The sequence below is a fragment of the Lathyrus oleraceus genome, chromosome 3 (genome assembly GCF_024323335.1).
Source record: "Lathyrus oleraceus cultivar Zhongwan6 chromosome 3, CAAS_Psat_ZW6_1.0, whole genome shotgun sequence".
Classification (NCBI taxonomy): Eukaryota; Viridiplantae; Streptophyta; class Magnoliopsida; order Fabales; family Fabaceae; genus Lathyrus; species Lathyrus oleraceus.
In genome coordinates, this window is record NC_066581.1 from 529,479,507 (window position 1) to 529,497,012 (window position 17,506).

Genomic DNA, 17,506 nt, shown 5'->3' on the forward strand with positions numbered 1-17,506 from the left:
ATTATTTAATTAATTTAAAAAATAGACAAAAAAGAATATATATTTTGTTTCTATTTTTATTGTTATAAAATTAAATTCTTTTATTAAAAATGATAAATGTCCAAATGTAATTATTATTCTAGAAAGAAGTCTATTAGATGAACAAATATTCTACTAGTTACCGGTAAGTATATATAGCCAATGCATGTCTAACTAAAATTGAATTAAAAAGTTAGCATCGTAATCCAATTACTCAATAGAGATGATAAAATTGCACAAAATTATCTCCTTCCTACTCTTGATCAATGTTTTGATATTGTTGATTAATAATGCTTAAACAAGTGCAATTCGGTTCCACTCAACAACACTTTAATATATAGAATTTGTATATCGTCTTTCAATTATTACAACTATACTATTATATACATGTATTCTTCTTTAATCATTAAACTCACACATCTTTATTAAAGTCATGCATGAGTATGATGTGTTCAGTAAACTTTTTACACAATATAAAAACTACACTCAATGTTTGAGCACAAAGTCTAACGCAGGGATTAAATGCATACACCTTAAACAGGTAAAAGAAATATCACAACATCAATTTCATTTCTACTCGCACTTTCTTCCAAGCAAAAAGGATCAGCTCATCCCTAAGAGAGATTATCCTTCCATTTTTAAGCATCTGATCCATTCGTATTTGCTCCTTTGAAATAAGTAGAAAAGAGTGAAAATGCTCTACTGGCTACAAAGCATTCTCAAACGACTCTAAGACGACTATGAGACTAGTAGTAGATGATTTATCTAATTTTTGAGTCAGGGAGGCATTCTTAAGACGCGGGTTTTCAAGGGTTTCCTAGACAGAATAAAAAGATGCCTTTGTAGCAAATAAAGTAGCCTACGCAAATGCCATAACTTTATCCTTCTTTGCTAGGCCCCTCGCGAAAAGCATTACCTGGATGACTAACAACCCAGGGAGATTGAGGGAACTTAAGGTATCACTTATCCCGGTAAGAGAAACATAAACTTTTTGTACTTCTTGCAGGTACATATATCGCTGAAGCGTCATGTTACGAATACTCTTCTCCAACAATCGTTTCTCTTTGCAACATTGATCAAACGGGAAAACATCCCAATGATCGATCCACTAATGTCCAAAATGGCAGAAACACGTTGGGTATAATATGCCAGGCTTAACAACTCTTCCTCAAGAGCCTTGATGGTCAAATTGGCAAGGTAATAGAAATCTTCTTCCAAAGTAAATGTTTGATGTTCTTTTGGAGTACGGGGTCTCGGTTTTACAAAGAGGATAAGAGTCGAAAGACTCGGCATGTGCGACACCTCTAACACACCCAAAGATGTTTCCCCTCATAAATCTGGATGAAAGGGATGAGGCACAACCCTCGCCATCCAAGTTGGATGAGGGACATCGACCACAATCAAAGTATGTGAAGGACCAACAACAGCAGAGGTGATTTGGATTCCCCGCATAAGTTGGTGGACTGTTTCCTTGCTCTTCATCGAATCTACAAACAATGATTATCAAAAGGGAGAACAAGACAAATGCACTCACACCACTGAGCAGAGATAAGGGCTTAGGGGACAAATGTTCTCGGCGGCCAGAAGAGCCACGACCCTGACCTAGAGGAAACATTAATTCTCCAAACTGCTTTCTGCATATGGGATTACCCTGTGGAGGAGTATAGGAGATCCAGATCCAAGATACACCCAATAACTCCCTGCATCCTACACACGAAGAATACCGGTCTTTATAATCGTTCTACAATATAAAGAGCACCCATGTCAATTTCAAGTACACAATTTCAAATTCACAATTGATTCATTCATCTCAATCACATAGTTACTTGAGGGAATGCTAACTTTACAAGTCAGTCTCTCGTTCACTGCATCAAAAGTTCCAATCTATTGTTGCTTCTCGCAACCTCCGTTCTTCGATCAATTCTGGTTCCATAACGTAACGATTAATAATATGAAAAAGATAATTAAAAGAAGGAATATTTTACACACTATATGTTCCTTTAAATTTAAGATATCTCTTATTTTCAGAAAGATAATTACATGTGTAGATAGATTATTCAATGCAAGTTTTATTGTTAGACTACGACACTTTGTGAGATTCCCGTCTTATTTGTGTCTGTAAAAGTTTTTTAAGGGATAAGTTGAACATGTCCAACTATCTTTTTGTTCACTTTTTTATTGGTTAGGTTTTATATATATTTTAAAAATAAAAATGTGATTTGATGAGATATATCAAGTTAATGATTTTCTTCTTCACGCAAAAAGAAATTACTAACTACTTTTATTTATTTATTAGAGAGTTTGGATAGGGTAGTATAGTACTCAATCTCATACCCGTAGTTAAAATATAAAATTAATAATCACTTATATTAAATATATAGTAATTTAATTGATATATTTTTAAAAATAAATATACATTGAATTTTATATAATAATATAAATTAAAATATATAAATATTTATTATGCGAGAATGAGATGAGTAATAAGATGTCCATACTCGCATTCATCTCTGTTTTTAAATATTATCCGAGCTCGTACTCATATTCATTTACAGATTTTTACCTCCCTTATTATTTTTATAGGTACCCGCATTTATTTCAAAAATGAGAAGTGAGATATCAAATAACCTTATATTTAATGTCTTTATATAATTATCAACTTAGGACTAATGTAAATACTCACATCCTTTCATCTTTCAAAATTACCTTAAAAAGAAATCATTAACTATTACTACTAATGTAAATACAAAAAAAAGTAATTTTGGATCTGTCTTACTTTTCAAATGTAGAAATTTTGTATTTATTTGTTTATTGTAAAATTTAAATTAGTTTTAACAATACACACCATATTACTTTAAAAGATAAATAGTTTTATAGAAAATTGTTAATATTTATTTGATATTCTAAAATGATTTACTAATTTGAACAAATTTGTTTTGTATAATAAAATTATAATTTAAACCAATAAAGTGTTTTTTTAAAACTCATACCATTAATTTTAAGCTGCACATTTCATTCAGAAAATGTAATTAATACTTTTTTTTACTGATATTAGTATAATAGTCAATACACATACTAATATTTGTTTAATAGTTTAATAGTCAATACATATTTTTAGTATAATAGTCAATACTCAGTTAAATATTTAAGAATAAAAGAAAAAAATAGATGATCTGATACTATCATAAATTAATGTAGCATTAATAATTAATATGTTGATTTTATATGAGTAACATTCTCTGATTTCTTTCCTTTTTAACCGTGAGTTAGTGATTTCTTATCAAAATTAATTAGTTGAATATTTATTTTCTGACCCACCAAATCAAACAAAATAATATGTGTGATTTTCTTCTTACTCAAATGTCATTTATTTAAGAATTTTTTATGTGTTTTTCTAAATTTTAAAATAATTTAATTATCTATGACCAATCACTTTAAAATAAGCTCATAGCTAAAAGAGTGTTAGATTTGAATGGTCCATTTTGTAATAAGTACTTATTTTGAAAAGTGATTCTAGATTTGTAGGGCAACCAAACAAAACCCATAAAAGTTTCAAAACTTTGAACCATTCTTCCTACCCTTTAACACTCTCACACGTGTCATTACACAAACCCCTTCACTCGTGCCGCTTATTTCGGTTTCACACGTGCCACATTTTCCCCTACTTAGTCTCCTTCATGTTCCGTCCCTCCTTCCCATTCATCTCTCTCTATCTTTCTCTCTCTAGAATTCACTTTCTCTCTCTAGAACACTGCCATGGCTTCACCGACACCGTTGTTGAAAGATGAACTCGACATTGTGATTCCCACGATCAGGAACCTTGATTTCTTGGAGATGTGGAGGCCGTTTTTCGAGCCCTATCATCTCATCATTGTGCAAGATGGTGACCCTTCGAAAACCATCAAGGTTCCTGAAGGGTTTGATTATGAGCTGTATAATCGGAATGACATTAACAGGATTCTTGGTCCTAAGGCCAATTGTATCTCGTTTAAGGATTCTGCATGTCGCTGCTTTGGGTACATGGTTTCCAAGAAGAAGTATATCTACACCATTGATGATGATTGCTTTGTGAGTTTTTTCAATTTCCCAATTTCCTATTTTTCAGATCTTGATCTGCTTTTTTTGAGGAAATTTCGGATCTTGTTTTTATATTTTGTTATACTGTTTCAACTATTTTTTTTGTTGTTTCATGAATTGGATCTTCATTTGTTGAGATTTGCATTCCGTAGAAACAAGAGATTTGGAAATTAGATGCGAATTGTTGTGAAAATTGGTGGTGCAAGTTTTTTATTTTTGAATCTGCTTCACTCTTTGCTTTTTTGAATCACTGATACACTGACACATATAACTAATATGATAGTGTTACTGATACTGCAATGACATTTGACATGATACTGATATATGATATATTGACACACGATACTGATATTGACAAGTTGGTGTGATACGCTGAGTTGATAGACATGTGTTCAATCTCAATTATGAGCTAGATAGCTCTTAAATGTATGTTTTGGATGAGCATGAGTTTGATCAAAATTGCTTTGAAAAATCATACCAACTCAAAAGCTTCAATTAGATGCTTCATTATTTTCATGTTTTAATATGGTTTTCGGCAATGTTTTTGATTTTATAAGGTAAATCCAAACGCATACTAATTAATGTTGAATTTAAATTTTGGAATTTGGGTTTGATTTAGAGATTTGGATTGGGTGTGACTGATGCCACACAATCAGCTAATCATGTCCATATCTCAATGCATATTTTGATTTTTTAAATCTAAAATAGGAGATTGAAATATGGACTTTATGATCTAATGTGGACATGATTGGCGCACCACCATCCGCTAATCATGTCCGTGCAGTCACATTCACCGGGTTGCTGCGACTGAGCACAATCTTTTGGAGTTTGTATCTGATGTCCTTCAGCCATGTCTATTTTTGACATTGGCTTTATTTATTGATTATGTTATTAGCTATGGGTTTTATTCTTATTATATATTTTGTTGTTGGTGTGGTTTAGGTTGCCAATGACCCATCAGGGAAGAAGATCAATGCTCTTGAGCAGCATATCCAGAACCTTCTCTGCCCATCAACACCTTACTTTTTCAACACCCTCTATGAACCTTACAGAGAAGGTGCAGATTTCGTCCGTGGCTACCCCTTCAGTCTCCGTGAAGGTGTACCGACTGCTGTTTCTCATGGCCTTTGGCTCAACATCCCTGACTATGATGCTCCTACTCAGCTTGTGAAGCCTCTTGAGAGGAACACTAGGTACTTTTACTACCACTTGTTCTCATCGACATTTAAATAATTCAATAATTTTGATTCTGAGTATAGAATATTGATTCTGAGCTGTAACACAGGTTTGTCCGTGTCGGTGTCCGAAACTAGCACCTGCACTTGTGATTACATTTAATTTATGCATTTTTTCTTCAAATTATTACTGGTATTAGTTAGTGCTTTATAGATTCTGAGTATTTGTGATTGTTATTTTGAAGGTACGTGGATGCTATTATGACCATTCCTAAAGGAACTTTGTTTCCCATGTGCGGAATGAACTTGGCTTTCGACCGTGAGCTCATTGGCCCAGCAATGTACTTCGGTCTCATGGGTGATGGTCAGCCTATTGGACGCTACGACGACATGTGGGCTGGCTGGTGTATCAAGGTCAGTTGTTGGCTCTTTCACTCCCTTAATTCTATTGAAAAAATATTTAGGGTTGTATTTAGACCCTGTTTTGATAAACACTTAAGTGCTTATCGCATAGGTGCCTATCATTTATCACTAACACAAAGATAAATTAATATCAACTCTTTTCATATATGCTATATATGCTGTTACCGTAAGCGATCTCGGAGAGCTTATGAAACCAACTTAAAAACAGCTTATGAACATGTCATGAGTTGTTTTCATAAACTTTTCCAAACATTCTCACAAATGTTTATGTTATTAGATAGACTTGAATTAGTCCATTCAAACGGACTCTTATACTATGAATATCTTTGTACGAAAACAATTGTGATATTTCAACGATGATTGTGTAGGTAATCTGTGATCACTTAGGATTGGGTGTCAAGACTGGACTCCCCTATATCTTCCACAGCAAGGCTAGTAACCCATTTGTTAACCTGAGGAAAGAGTACAAAGGTATCTTCTGGCAAGAAGACATTATTCCATTCTTCCAGAAAGTTGTTCTTTCAAAAGAAGCTACCACTGTTCAGAAGTGCTACCTCGAGCTCGCCAAAGAAGTCAAGGACAAACTTAGCAAGATTGATCCTTATTTTGACAAGTTGGCTGATGCTATGGTTACCTGGATTGAATCTTGGGATGAGCTCAACCCAGCCGGAGCATCAGCTGCCAACGGCAAAGCATGAATCAGTTTTGGTTAGCTTCAAATTACCGCCACGTAATTTGAAGCAAAACTATTTCTATAACTATTTTTTAGTATTTATTTCCAATTTTTGATGTTATTCACGGTTAGAATTTGCAGCATTGTTAGCTGTAATTCTGTTTAGTAATTTCATGCTTTGAGCTTAGAAGTAATAAATGTTATGCGGTCTTAGGGCGAACGACAGCATCAGGTTTCATGCCATGAGTCTCATAGGAAGGCTATTGATTTATGATACATTAGCTTGTGTTTCTGTTTCTGTTGTTTTTACTTAAAAGTGTCATTTTTGTATCATGTATCGCACTATTTATAATAAGATTTGATTTTTGACTTAGAAAATAAGTCTTTTGATTCTCAATTTGCATCTGGATTTAACTACCAGGATGTCGAGTTCATTAAGGAGCACATGCACCAGAAGAGTCTAGAAACAGAGAGTGAACATATGCATCAAGATCAACCTGAAAAACTAGAACAAACACATTAAGATCATAGAAAGTAGTCAAATGTAAAAATTATATAACCAAGCAGTTTACGTCGCAGAGACCTCAAAAATCTTCATAATGTATGGATGAACCTGTTAATGAGTTTTTCTTTAATGGTTTCATGATTGATGATCATGTATTGGTATGAATTGTGCATGTGGTCTCTGAATTGGTGATAATGTATTAAGAGTGATGCATGTAGTAGTTGGAGTGTCGTTTTGATCAGAAAGAAACTCGATAACTCCCTATGAAGCTTGCTTGATTCAAACTCATTTCTCTGACTAAAGTGGAGACAGAAAAGTTAGTTGGCAAGGTGTGGAGAAGTAAGAGTGTTACCTAATATGATCAAGATGTGTTCACATGAATACATGATAGCTTAGTTTTTGAAGAATATAAGTTACAAGATTGACAAGTTCTTAGGATACCAGTTTTTTAAGGGTCTATTACAAATTTTAATTGATTGCATGTTAGGTTAATTTAAGTGAAACGGAACTCAAATTTCTTAGGTGGAAAAATTGTGGTTGAAATCGGAGACTAAAAAATAGTCATTTTGATCAATCAAATTTCTAATCATTAGTAAATGTTTTGGACCGTTTGCAAGGTCTATGACGATAGGCCTATGAGTGAACACCAAATAGAAAGACATGTGAAACAAAGAACACTCACTATCATTAAAGATAGACTATTATACTCTTTAATAATCAATGTTTGATTCAATTGAACGATTGTCCGCACAACACACCGCATCTCACGCAGACGGTTTTAACTGTTCCCACTATATAAGAGAGAAAACACGTTATTCTTAGGTATTCAAATTCATTCTCATTGTCACATCACTTTTCAATCTCTCACTATTTTGGGAGTTAGCGTGCTAACCTCGCAGGTCAGTCCATCTCCATCGCATCAGAAACTTACTCCTCAAGATTCTATTTTATCATTCACCGAACAAGTCTGGTTTCAAAAAAAACCCGTAATGTTTATAGATACTAAAGTAGAAATTTCCTCTACACTAGTAAACTCAATGTATGGTCAGTCTAACCCATGAGAGAACAAGTGAGCATTCAAACACTACATTTGAAGTTATGTTCACTCTTGTATTGTGTCTCCAAACTCCACCTTATTTTAGTCAATTGCTGTTGCTTTAAGAAATGAAAATTTCAAAGATAAAACATCAAATATGAGACAGTGATAGAAGTCTATAAATATGCAAGTACCTAACCACCACTAGGTAAGCCATCACAGAATTTCAAAGAGAATTCTCCTTAAGCCTCTCATTCAAACTCCATGGTTATAACATTGAACTGAAGATTACTACAATCTAATTCAAATAAGGCTGCTAAACCTTGCAGCAGATTACATCATCAAAGGCACATATTCAAGGAATGAGGCTTCTTATATCAGCTCTATGTCTCACTGTGCTATGTTCTTATGCAGGTGTTACTTATCTTTCACTTCATATTTTCATGGTTTTTCATTTTCACATTAGTATTCAACTGATTTCTTGAGCGCGTTTTATCTATAGCGGCGTATGATCCTTTGGATCCTGACGGAAACATAACAATCAAATGGGATGTTGTGTCCTGGACACCAGATGGCTATGTGGTAAGTACAAACTTCATCCTTATCTGTTTTATGCAGAGACGTCTTTGAGAGCGTGCAAGACAGACTACCGTATAGAATTCAAAATTTGTCACGATTTAATCTTGGTTAAATAGGACCTATATTTGTTGTCATAGTTAAACTGCGACAAATCTACACAGGATCTTCAAAAACTTGAGCCTGCGCTGACTTTATACTAGTATTGAGAATATGTGCAACGCACCAGTGAAAATTCGTATAACTAACTTGATTCTATGCATTGCATTTTCAATCAGGCGGTCGTAACGATGAGCAATTTCCAAATGTACCGACACATAATGAATCCGGGATGGACATTAGGATGGTCATGGGCTAAGAAAGAAGTTATATGGTCAATGGTAGGATCTCAAACAACTGAGCAAGGAGATTGTTCTAAATTCAAAGGAAATGTGCCTCATTGCTGCAAGAAAACTCCAACAGTTGTAGACCTTCTCCCTGGTGTACCTTACAACCTACAATTCTCAAACTGTTGTAAGGGTGGAGTTGTAGCAGCATGGGGACAAGACCCTTCATCAGCTGTTTCATCTTTTCAAATCAGTGTTGGACAAGGTGGTACTTCAAATAAGACAGTTAAACTTCCTAAGAACTTCACGCTTTCGGCTCCCGGACCCGGCTATACTTGCGGTCCTGCTAAGGTTGTTCCGTCCACCACTTTTCTCACCTCGGATAAGCGCCGCAAAACTCAAGCACTTAGTAAGTTTAATTACATTAGATTAGTTTTTTGAGTCTGATTACGTGTACACAGTTCTTTTTCACACGTTCTGTTACAAAATTTTTGTAAGAAAACGTGTGAAAAAAAGTGATTTTGTGTTTAGATAATAGAACTTAAAGGATTCAACTATCATCAAAGTTTAACTTTTTTTTTCTCTTTCTACTTCATGCAGTGACATGGAATGTAACATGTACATATTCACAATTTCTTGCAAGAAAGAATCCAAGTTGTTGTGTATCTTTGTCATCTTTCTATAATGAGACTATTACTCCTTGTCCTTCTTGTGCTTGTGGATGCCAGAACAAGAAGAATTGTGTCAAGTATAGTGTGATCTTTCAAAACTATTAATGTTCTTTCATTTCTAAACAATGTTTTAAAAGTCAGACTAAACCAAGAGTGTGTTCTGAGAGTGTGTTTCTCTCAAGGTTTCAGATTCACTCTGCCTTTAGATGGGTCCCTCGCTAATGGACGGTGGGATTGGTCCCATTGAATTAGTCTGTCGCAAGGCCAAATACCAAACTTTCAAAATAAAAAACTAGCCGGTTCTATTGATTGAATTGAGATCATGTCGGTTTTTTGATTGGTTTGATCTCGATGGAACCAGATTGAATCGTGGCTGAATCCATTAAACTGGTTGAACTGCCATTGGTTCAACTGGTTTTTATTTTTCATTCGGTTTAACCAGTTAAATCCACTGAGTCAACTAAACTATGATTTGGAAATTCAATTTCTGGTTCAATTAGAAAAACTAATTATTTTGTCAAATGTGGTATGGTATGCAGGGGTCATTCCAAATTCCTGGACATGGTAGGGTTACATACACCAAAGAGAGACAATGAACCATTGCTACAATGCACTCATCATATGTGCCCTATCAGGGTACACTGGCATGTGAAGGTTAACTATAAGGACTATTGGAGAGTCAAGATAGCTGTGACAAACTTCAATTATAGATTGAATTATTCTCTTTGGACTCTTGCTGTACAACATCCAAATCTTAACAATGTCACCCAAGTTTTCAGCTTTGATTACAAGCCTCTACTTCCCTATCAATCCATAAGTAAGTTTTAGCAAACATCAAATAATATATCATCCGAGTAATCCTTATCCTACAAACTGGTTTTATAGGAATGAGTTAGGTCCAACTACAATTCTTAACATGATATCAGAGTCAAGTTTAAGATCTGTTGGACCACCTGCTATTAGATTTTCACTATCGTTTAAGTGTATTTTTCATTTTGTATACAGATGACACAGGTATGTTCTATGGCATGAAATTCTTCAACGATCTCTTGATGGAAGCTGGACCAAGTGGAAATGTTCAATCAGAAGTGCTTCTTCAAAAGAACAAGGAAACATTCACTTTCAACCAAGGATGGGCATTTCCTAGAAGAGTCTACTTCAATGGTGAAGAATGCATGATGCCACCACCAGATACCTACCCTTACCTCCCCAATTCTTCCCCTATCAATACCCTCAACTTCCAAGCATTATTTACCTCATTCCTTCTCTTGCTAGCTCTCTGCTGAGAATTGCTACATAAACATGTTTCGATTGTCATGTCAAATTTTGAAACCAAGTATTGTTTTCCTCAAAATTCGCAACAACATGTATGAAGACTCTCTTGTAAAAGATTACAGTTTTTTGTTTCTGATGAATACATCTGTAGTACCAACACCTCTGGAAAAAAGTATGTGTCTGTCCGAACTTTCTAGAAAACTGCTAAAAAAATAATCATAAGCTTTTTCGAACAGTCTCACAAGTCAAAAGTGTTGAAGTTAGATAAGCTCAAAGACAATCTAAACATACACAATAATGATTCAAAGCAAGATAAGGAAAAACAATATGATTCCAATTAGAAAGGCCATTAGCATTTCAAATCCACACAAGATTCATCAAGTTTATATTTTCATGTAATGTTGCTGTATACATTTGTTATAATTACAATGAGGATACATGTAACATTGCATCACAGAAATCGGTTTGATCGAAAATTTTCTATTGCAATGATACAACAAGAGGTTTGAATCTTAGGCGTATGCATAGAATACAAAGACTACTAAGGAGGTTATTGATAAAGCGAACAACGAAACCTCTTGCCGAGAACCAGCATTAGGTAGCCATGGATAAGCATCGGGCGGTGGCATCACACAGTTGTCGCCGTTGAAGTAGATTCTGCGAGGGAACGCCCAACCCTTGTCGAAAGTGAACGTTGATTTATCCTTTCGGAAGAGTAACTCCGATTGAACATTGCCACTAGGGCCGGCGTGATTAAGAAAATCGTTATAGAACTTAACTCCCCAAAGCATTGCTGTATCATCTGTTAAAACCAACTCATATAAGTAATTACGATTAAACGCGGTTTAAACATGAAGCGAATAAGTTAGGAAAATACTTACTTATTGAACCATAAGGATTTAATGACTTGTAGTTGAAGCTAAACAACTGAGTAATATTTTCGAAGTTCGGATGCTGAACAACCAAGTTCCAATCGGAATAATTCATACGGTAATTAAAATTCGTAATCGTAACTTTCACGCGCCAGTATTCCTTGTAGTTAACTTTAACATGCCAGTGGATTCGGATCGGACACATATGTCTAGTACATTGAACCAAAGGCGATAAACTATTCTTTCCGTTACCAGAAACAACCGACGCCAAATGCGGCGTATTTGGACTGTAACCACGAAGAAAATCAATATATGAGTGTACAAATCAAAATAAGAAGGAAAACATTGTAGCCCGAGTAAGAGAAACATACTTTACGCAACTCCCCGACTGAGACGCGTTAGTCTGGCAGCCACACGCACATGTTGGGCACGGTACGATGGTTTCGTTATAGAAAGACGAGAGGGATACGCAGCAAGTGGGAGTTTTCTGAGCGAGAAATTGTGAATATGTGCATGTAACATTCCATGTCACTGCAATGAATCAAAACGATTGTAAGAGGCAGAGGAAATTTAGATAAACATATCGAAAACTGCGAAACATGCGTAAAAGTTGATTAACTTACTGAGTGCTTGTGTCGTTCTTCTTTTGTCGGGTTGAATAAACTGAGTAGGTCTAACAATTTTCGCCGGCCCGCAAGTATAACCCGGTCCGGGTGCTTTTAGAGTGAAGTTTTTTGGGACTTTAACGGTTTTATTTGTGGTTCCAGCTCTACCGACACTCACTTGAAACGACGCGACTGCGTTGGTAGGATCCTGAGCATATGAACTAAGCACCCCGCCTTTGCAGCAATTCGCAATTTGCTGATTGTAAGGTGTTCCGGGAAGTAGATCGACAACGGTTGGATCCTTTTTACAGCAATGTGGTACATTTCCTTTGAATTTCGAACAATCGCCTTGTTCGGTGGTTTGCGATCCCACCATGGCCCAGATTACCTCCTTTTTGGCCCATGTCCATCCTAGTGACCAGCCAGGTGCGGCAATGTGACGATATTGTTGGAAGTTGTTCATCGTAACAACGGCCTACACAATCAATTGTTTCAAATGTATCTCAATAACTAATGGAACAAAAATAAACACAAACCATTCCTAAAGGCTATGACCATTAACCAGGACCGTCTTTGAAAGCGTGCAAGACAGACTACCGCACAAAGCTTAAAATTTTTCACGGTTAAACGTACCTAAACTTGGCCTCAAAATCTTTGTCGCAATAAAAGATAGTTAAATAGGGCCTCAATTGATTTGCCATAGTTGAACTGTGACTAACCAATACAAACACAATCAACATGATCAAACACTTATAGCATAAGCGTTTATTAAATAAGTGCTTATGTATAAGCTATTTTTATAACAAATACAAAACAAAATCGAACTGGCTTCATAAGTTATCTAAAAGAGCTTATGGAAATAAGTTGAAAACAGCTAACGGACATGTCATAAGTTGTTTCAACAAGCTCTCACAAACAAACAATCTTACAAGCATTAAAATCGGCAAATAAGCTCGAATAAGTCTATCAAAAGTGATATTGTAAAAGAATATACTTACAACATAACCATCTGGTGTCCAAGTTATAATATCCCATTTGATTGTGATATTCCCATTTGGGTCAAGTGGATCATAAGCACCTGAAAAAGTTAAAACCACAACCAACAACAAGTATATCAATTAATGAGTCGGATAAATTTTTGCAAAATCAAGTTAAAAAGTAAATTTCAGTGTAAAAATCACGTTTAAATTCAAAAACTACTTCAAGTAGAATCAATTCTTTAAAGCATAGTCAAAACCAAACATGTCAAAATCAATTTTACACATCCAGAATCAATTCAGAGTGCTACAAACGCTTACATAAGTTGTGTCTATGTTAGTAACAAAAGATAAAACAAAGTCAAATAATTTTCATATAAGCTATAAGCTTTTTTTTTTTCATAAACTATAAAAATAACTTATGAACATGTTCATAAGCTATTTCTATAAGCACTTGTAAAAAATATCACAAGTGCTTATATTAGTAATAAATAACCTCAAACAAATCACTATAAACATCCTTAAAACACATTCCAAACGCCAAAAGTAGAAAAACCCCACATACATAGTAGTTCCTACTAGTAGCTTGACACAGGTTACAACAAAAGCCAAAACAAAAATTACACAAAATTTTTGTTTTGTTTTGTTTCATATGCAAATTTCATAGCAAGTAGCAACAAATAGTCATTATCATCAACAAAAAAACTCAATTTCTTACTGAAAACCCATAATTAAGAAAGAAAAAGTGAACCTGTTGAAGTGAAACAAGTGCAAGAGAGTAGAAACAAGAACAAAATTATACAAGGTGATTTTGGTTTTGATAACAAAGAGAAACCCATTTTTTTTTCTTGCTTGAAAAATGTAGGTGAGGATTATGGTGTTTATAAGAGAAAGAGGTTAAAGTTCAAGATCTGTGGAAGAGACGAGAAGACTGAGAATAAAGAAAAAGAAGAGAGAGAAAGTGATGAGAGAGAGAGAACAGAAAAACTGACTATGTTGTTGTGTCTCCCAGTTGGATCCTCTCTGTTTAAGAAAGGTACATAGTTTAGTAAAATGACCATGTTTTATTTTCTCTCTCATTTTAATATATATTTAACATTTTATTTTGTATCAATATTGACTTTGTTTTTTGACAAAAGGTATATTCTACTGAATTTTATTTTTATTTTAAAATATTAACATAAAGATAAAAATTTATTGAAGGATATTTGAGGATGATCACTACTTTTAATTTTTTATTTTCATCTATTTACAAAACTTATTTATTGTAATTAAAAAAATTATAGGTGCCTTGATTTGACGTTTATCATCCCGTTTATAGGTGAATTCTAGAATTTTTAGGGCATAAAATCTTCGTGTGTAATATAGTTATCAAAATGAATATGTGTTAGAGTATTATTTGTTATATCATCGGATGACCATTCTTCAATCGTTTTTCTGAATCAAGTGTTTTCTTAGGGCATCTTTCTGAGGTTCGAGAAGCTTTTTTTGGGTTTATAGTTGGTGGAATGGTGCCTTGATCTGATGTCATGATCATCACCCCCACTTCTAATTACACGACCCTTTGGTATTTATAACAGTTTGTGGGTCTGATATACCACCATGGGAGAGTCGTTCATTGGACACTAAGTACTCCTTTGGCCCATGAGGGAACAATTTCTCCCGAGTCAAATCTGGCACGTGGGGGAGTGGCTTGTGATCTTAGATCGTCTTTGCTTACTCGGTCTTTGTGTGCTTAGGTCTCACAAAAACGACTTTTTCGTTTAATCTTGACATTTTCCTTATTCTTGGTGAGGATTTGAAAATACGCCTCTTTGTCTTTTTCGTAGGATGCCAACTTATTCTTTAAGCTAGTACGAATGTTATAAAGATGTGTCGTTCTTAACTTTACTGAATGTTGAGTGGCCTTCAAGTCTTGTCAGGCCTTGGACCTTATTGAGTTGTTATGTGGAGACATTTGTGTTGGTTGGGGCTATTTTGGTTTGTTCTTTTCTCGGTTCTTAGTGTTTTGTTTGACGTAATGTGTCATATATGTTTCTCTTATGAATTCTAGCTATGTGATGTAATTATTAGATCCCTTTTTTTTCTATCCTTATGTGTAATTATTGTGGTATGAAAAGGCATAGTTATGATAATTTGCTTGTTCCAAGTGTCTCTTTGTGATTATTCTCTCGATTTTGGAGTTCATGCATAAATAGAGTCTTCTTTAATCATTTTATATTTTTGTTCCCCAACTCTTTGTAGTTCAACTCTCCTTCTTTTCATTATCTTCGTCTATCTTTGTTGGTTTAATTTCTCTGAACAATGTATTATGTTAATTTTCTTGCTGGATTTTTATGCCTCTCCCTTTCCATATTTTTTAAGAATAACCGGTAGTTTTCTATGCTTTTCGATCTCACCTTGTAATTAATTTCTACTTGGGGTATTCAATGTTGTTTTATGAGGGAGTTTGGTTTCTGCATGTAATGGCGGTTTGGTCTCTTCTCTTAGTGGTATTGACTATTTTTCTTCTCTAGGCGTATCTCACTATTGAGAGATTTTAGGTTGGAAAATTGGGTGGTGGTTGTGAAATTTGTGAGGGGACATGTTTCCGATATGTCATTCTTTTGAATGGATAATTATGGTTTTTTTCATGAATGGTTTATTGTCCTAGAAGAAATGAATTTTTTGGAAGGTTGTGTAAATCTAGTTTATTTAGGTTGTTGGTTTGTTTATTCTGAACTTGGTGGTTGGCGTCAGATCGGTGTTTGAGAAACTTCTAGAGAGCTGGAGGAATGGATTATGGTATCCCTCTATGTTAACGATATGATCTACAGGTGTTATCCTATACGTTATTTCCCAATGTATGACGTACCTTATGGAACCATGGTTTCCAATTTCCTTTTAACTTTTTGAACGACATTTATTATCAAGTTTAATGTTGGCCCTTCGATGATTTCTATCTTCTTATTCAAACATATCCTGATGATGTTATTAAATTACGTCTATGTTACATCTCAAGCTCACTTTTCTCCACCTTGTTAGCCGAAGGCAACGATCTAGGGGGGGGGGGGATAGATTACAATAAAATTTTCTTGGATTAAAAATTTTGTTTTGAAAATATTTACTATGGCAAGCGGAAGTAACTCCGGATCGACACTCGTCTATCCCGAACCGTTATCGGAAGAATCATATATGTGTTTAAACTGTAACGAAACATATATTAATGATGAGAAAGTAAATAAATATGTTTTACAAAATAATCATTTAAACAATATCACATTTGTAGTCAATTTCCAATGAATTCGGAAACAAAAATTGACATAAACAATTTATCAAACACTTGGTGTGTAATAAATACCAAGTCGATTTTTCTATGTGTTGAAGATATGAAAAACCAATTGCAATGATTTAGATTGCAATTTATATAATAAAATAGTTTGTATTAGTTCAACATAATCAGAATTACCCGTTTATCAAACTGCACACTAAGAGTATTATCAAAATGGAGAGAGAGAGAGAGAGAGAGAGAGAGAGAGAGAGAGAGAGAGAGAGAGAGAGAGAGAGAGAGAGAGAGAGAGAGAGAGAGAGAGAGAGAGAGAGAGAGAGAGTACCAAGATTTACTTAGGAATTTCCCCAATTGTCCTCAATATGGGTACATCTGCCCCAACTCCAAATAGAATTTAGATATGTGTAGTTAACCTTTACAAGAGTTGTTTACAAGAGAAAAACTAGCAATCCAAACTCGCAAATCCTATGTTTGATATTGATCCTAACTTATTCTCTCCCCTTGATCTTAAGCAAGATCAAGTGACCCAAGACTTTCAAGTCGATATTCCGGTTACCGCTACTCCTTTGACAGAACGCCATTCTTCAAAGCTTTCACTCATTGTATAAACCCCCCAAATTAATCCTTGGTTTTTGAGGAAAACCCCTAACCGGTTTTATCAAAGAATACTCAACCCAATTATGATTACAATAATCCTAAATTGGACCTTATCAATCTAATTTAAATGACACTCAACAAAAATGACTACGTGTAATAGTTGAATGTATGAAGAAAACGGTTGAAGATGAAGAGAACAATATTTGTATGTTCTTGGTTTCAATAATGAGAAATGATGCATGAATGCATATTTATATGTATGTGTGTGTAGAAAAAATAACAGAAAAAATATATTTTTAGCAAAAAATTACACGTTTTATAAAATAAAATTGAATGTATTGACTCCAAATTTGAATGAGTCAATACATAAGGCCTTGGAGTCGATACATAGACTCAAGGAGTCGATACATTGAAGGCAGGAAGATTTGCTTG

At 34.6% G+C, this 17,506-nt stretch overlaps 2 protein-coding genes and 1 pseudogene across 3 annotated transcripts; 2 read left to right on the forward strand and 1 right to left on the reverse strand.

The window, feature by feature from the left end:
- The first annotated feature begins 3,690 nt into the window (after positions 1 to 3,690).
- On the forward strand, positions 3,691 to 6,763 carry LOC127128707 (UDP-arabinopyranose mutase 1). Its single transcript, XM_051058083.1, has 4 exons — positions 3,691 to 4,086; positions 5,038 to 5,288; positions 5,516 to 5,684; positions 6,062 to 6,763. The coding sequence occupies exons 1-4, from the start codon at positions 3,775 to 3,777 to the stop codon at positions 6,389 to 6,391; spliced, it is 1,062 nt and encodes a 353-aa protein (XP_050914040.1). The 5' UTR covers positions 3,691 to 3,774; the 3' UTR covers positions 6,392 to 6,763.
- Positions 6,764 to 8,100: 1,337 nt separating this feature from the next.
- Positions 8,101 to 10,990, forward strand: LOC127128709 (COBRA-like protein 4; annotated as a pseudogene).
- Positions 10,991 to 11,083: 93 nt separating this feature from the next.
- Positions 11,084 to 14,264, reverse strand: LOC127128708 (protein COBRA). Of its 2 annotated transcripts, none has more exons than XM_051058085.1 (6): positions 14,202 to 14,264; positions 13,231 to 13,310; positions 12,251 to 12,707; positions 11,999 to 12,158; positions 11,637 to 11,914; positions 11,084 to 11,557 (listed from the first exon to the last, which is right to left on the reverse strand). In XM_051058085.1, the coding sequence occupies exons 3-6, from the start codon at positions 12,693 to 12,695 to the stop codon at positions 11,268 to 11,270; spliced, it is 1,173 nt and encodes a 390-aa protein (XP_050914042.1). In that variant the 5' UTR covers positions 12,696 to 12,707; positions 13,231 to 13,310; positions 14,202 to 14,264; the 3' UTR covers positions 11,084 to 11,267. The 2 variants fall into 2 exon arrangements, with proteins under 2 accessions (XP_050914042.1, XP_050914041.1); XM_051058084.1 differs by having other exon boundaries at positions 13,961 to 14,247.
- Between the last annotated feature and the right edge of the window lie 3,242 nt (positions 14,265 to 17,506).

Coding starts and splice junctions, on each gene's coding strand:
- LOC127128708 (XM_051058084.1), bottom strand. CDS start 14,048: ATGGGTTTCTCTTTGTTATCAAAACCAAAATCACCTTGTATAATTTTG. Junction 13,311..13,960: donor CACTTGTTTCACTTCAACAG/GTTCACTTTTTC, acceptor TAACTTTTTCAG/GTGCTTATGATCCACTTGAC. Junction 12,159..12,250: donor AAGAACGACACAAGCACTCA/GTAAGTTAATCA, acceptor GATTCATTGCAG/TGACATGGAATGTTACATGC.
- LOC127128707 (XM_051058083.1), top strand. CDS start 3,775: ATGGCTTCACCGACACCGTTGTTGAAAGATGAACTCGACATTGTGATT. Junction 4,087..5,037: donor CCATTGATGATGATTGCTTT/GTGAGTTTTTTC, acceptor GGTGTGGTTTAG/GTTGCCAATGACCCATCAGG. Junction 5,289..5,515: donor CCTCTTGAGAGGAACACTAG/GTACTTTTACTA, acceptor GTTATTTTGAAG/GTACGTGGATGCTATTATGA.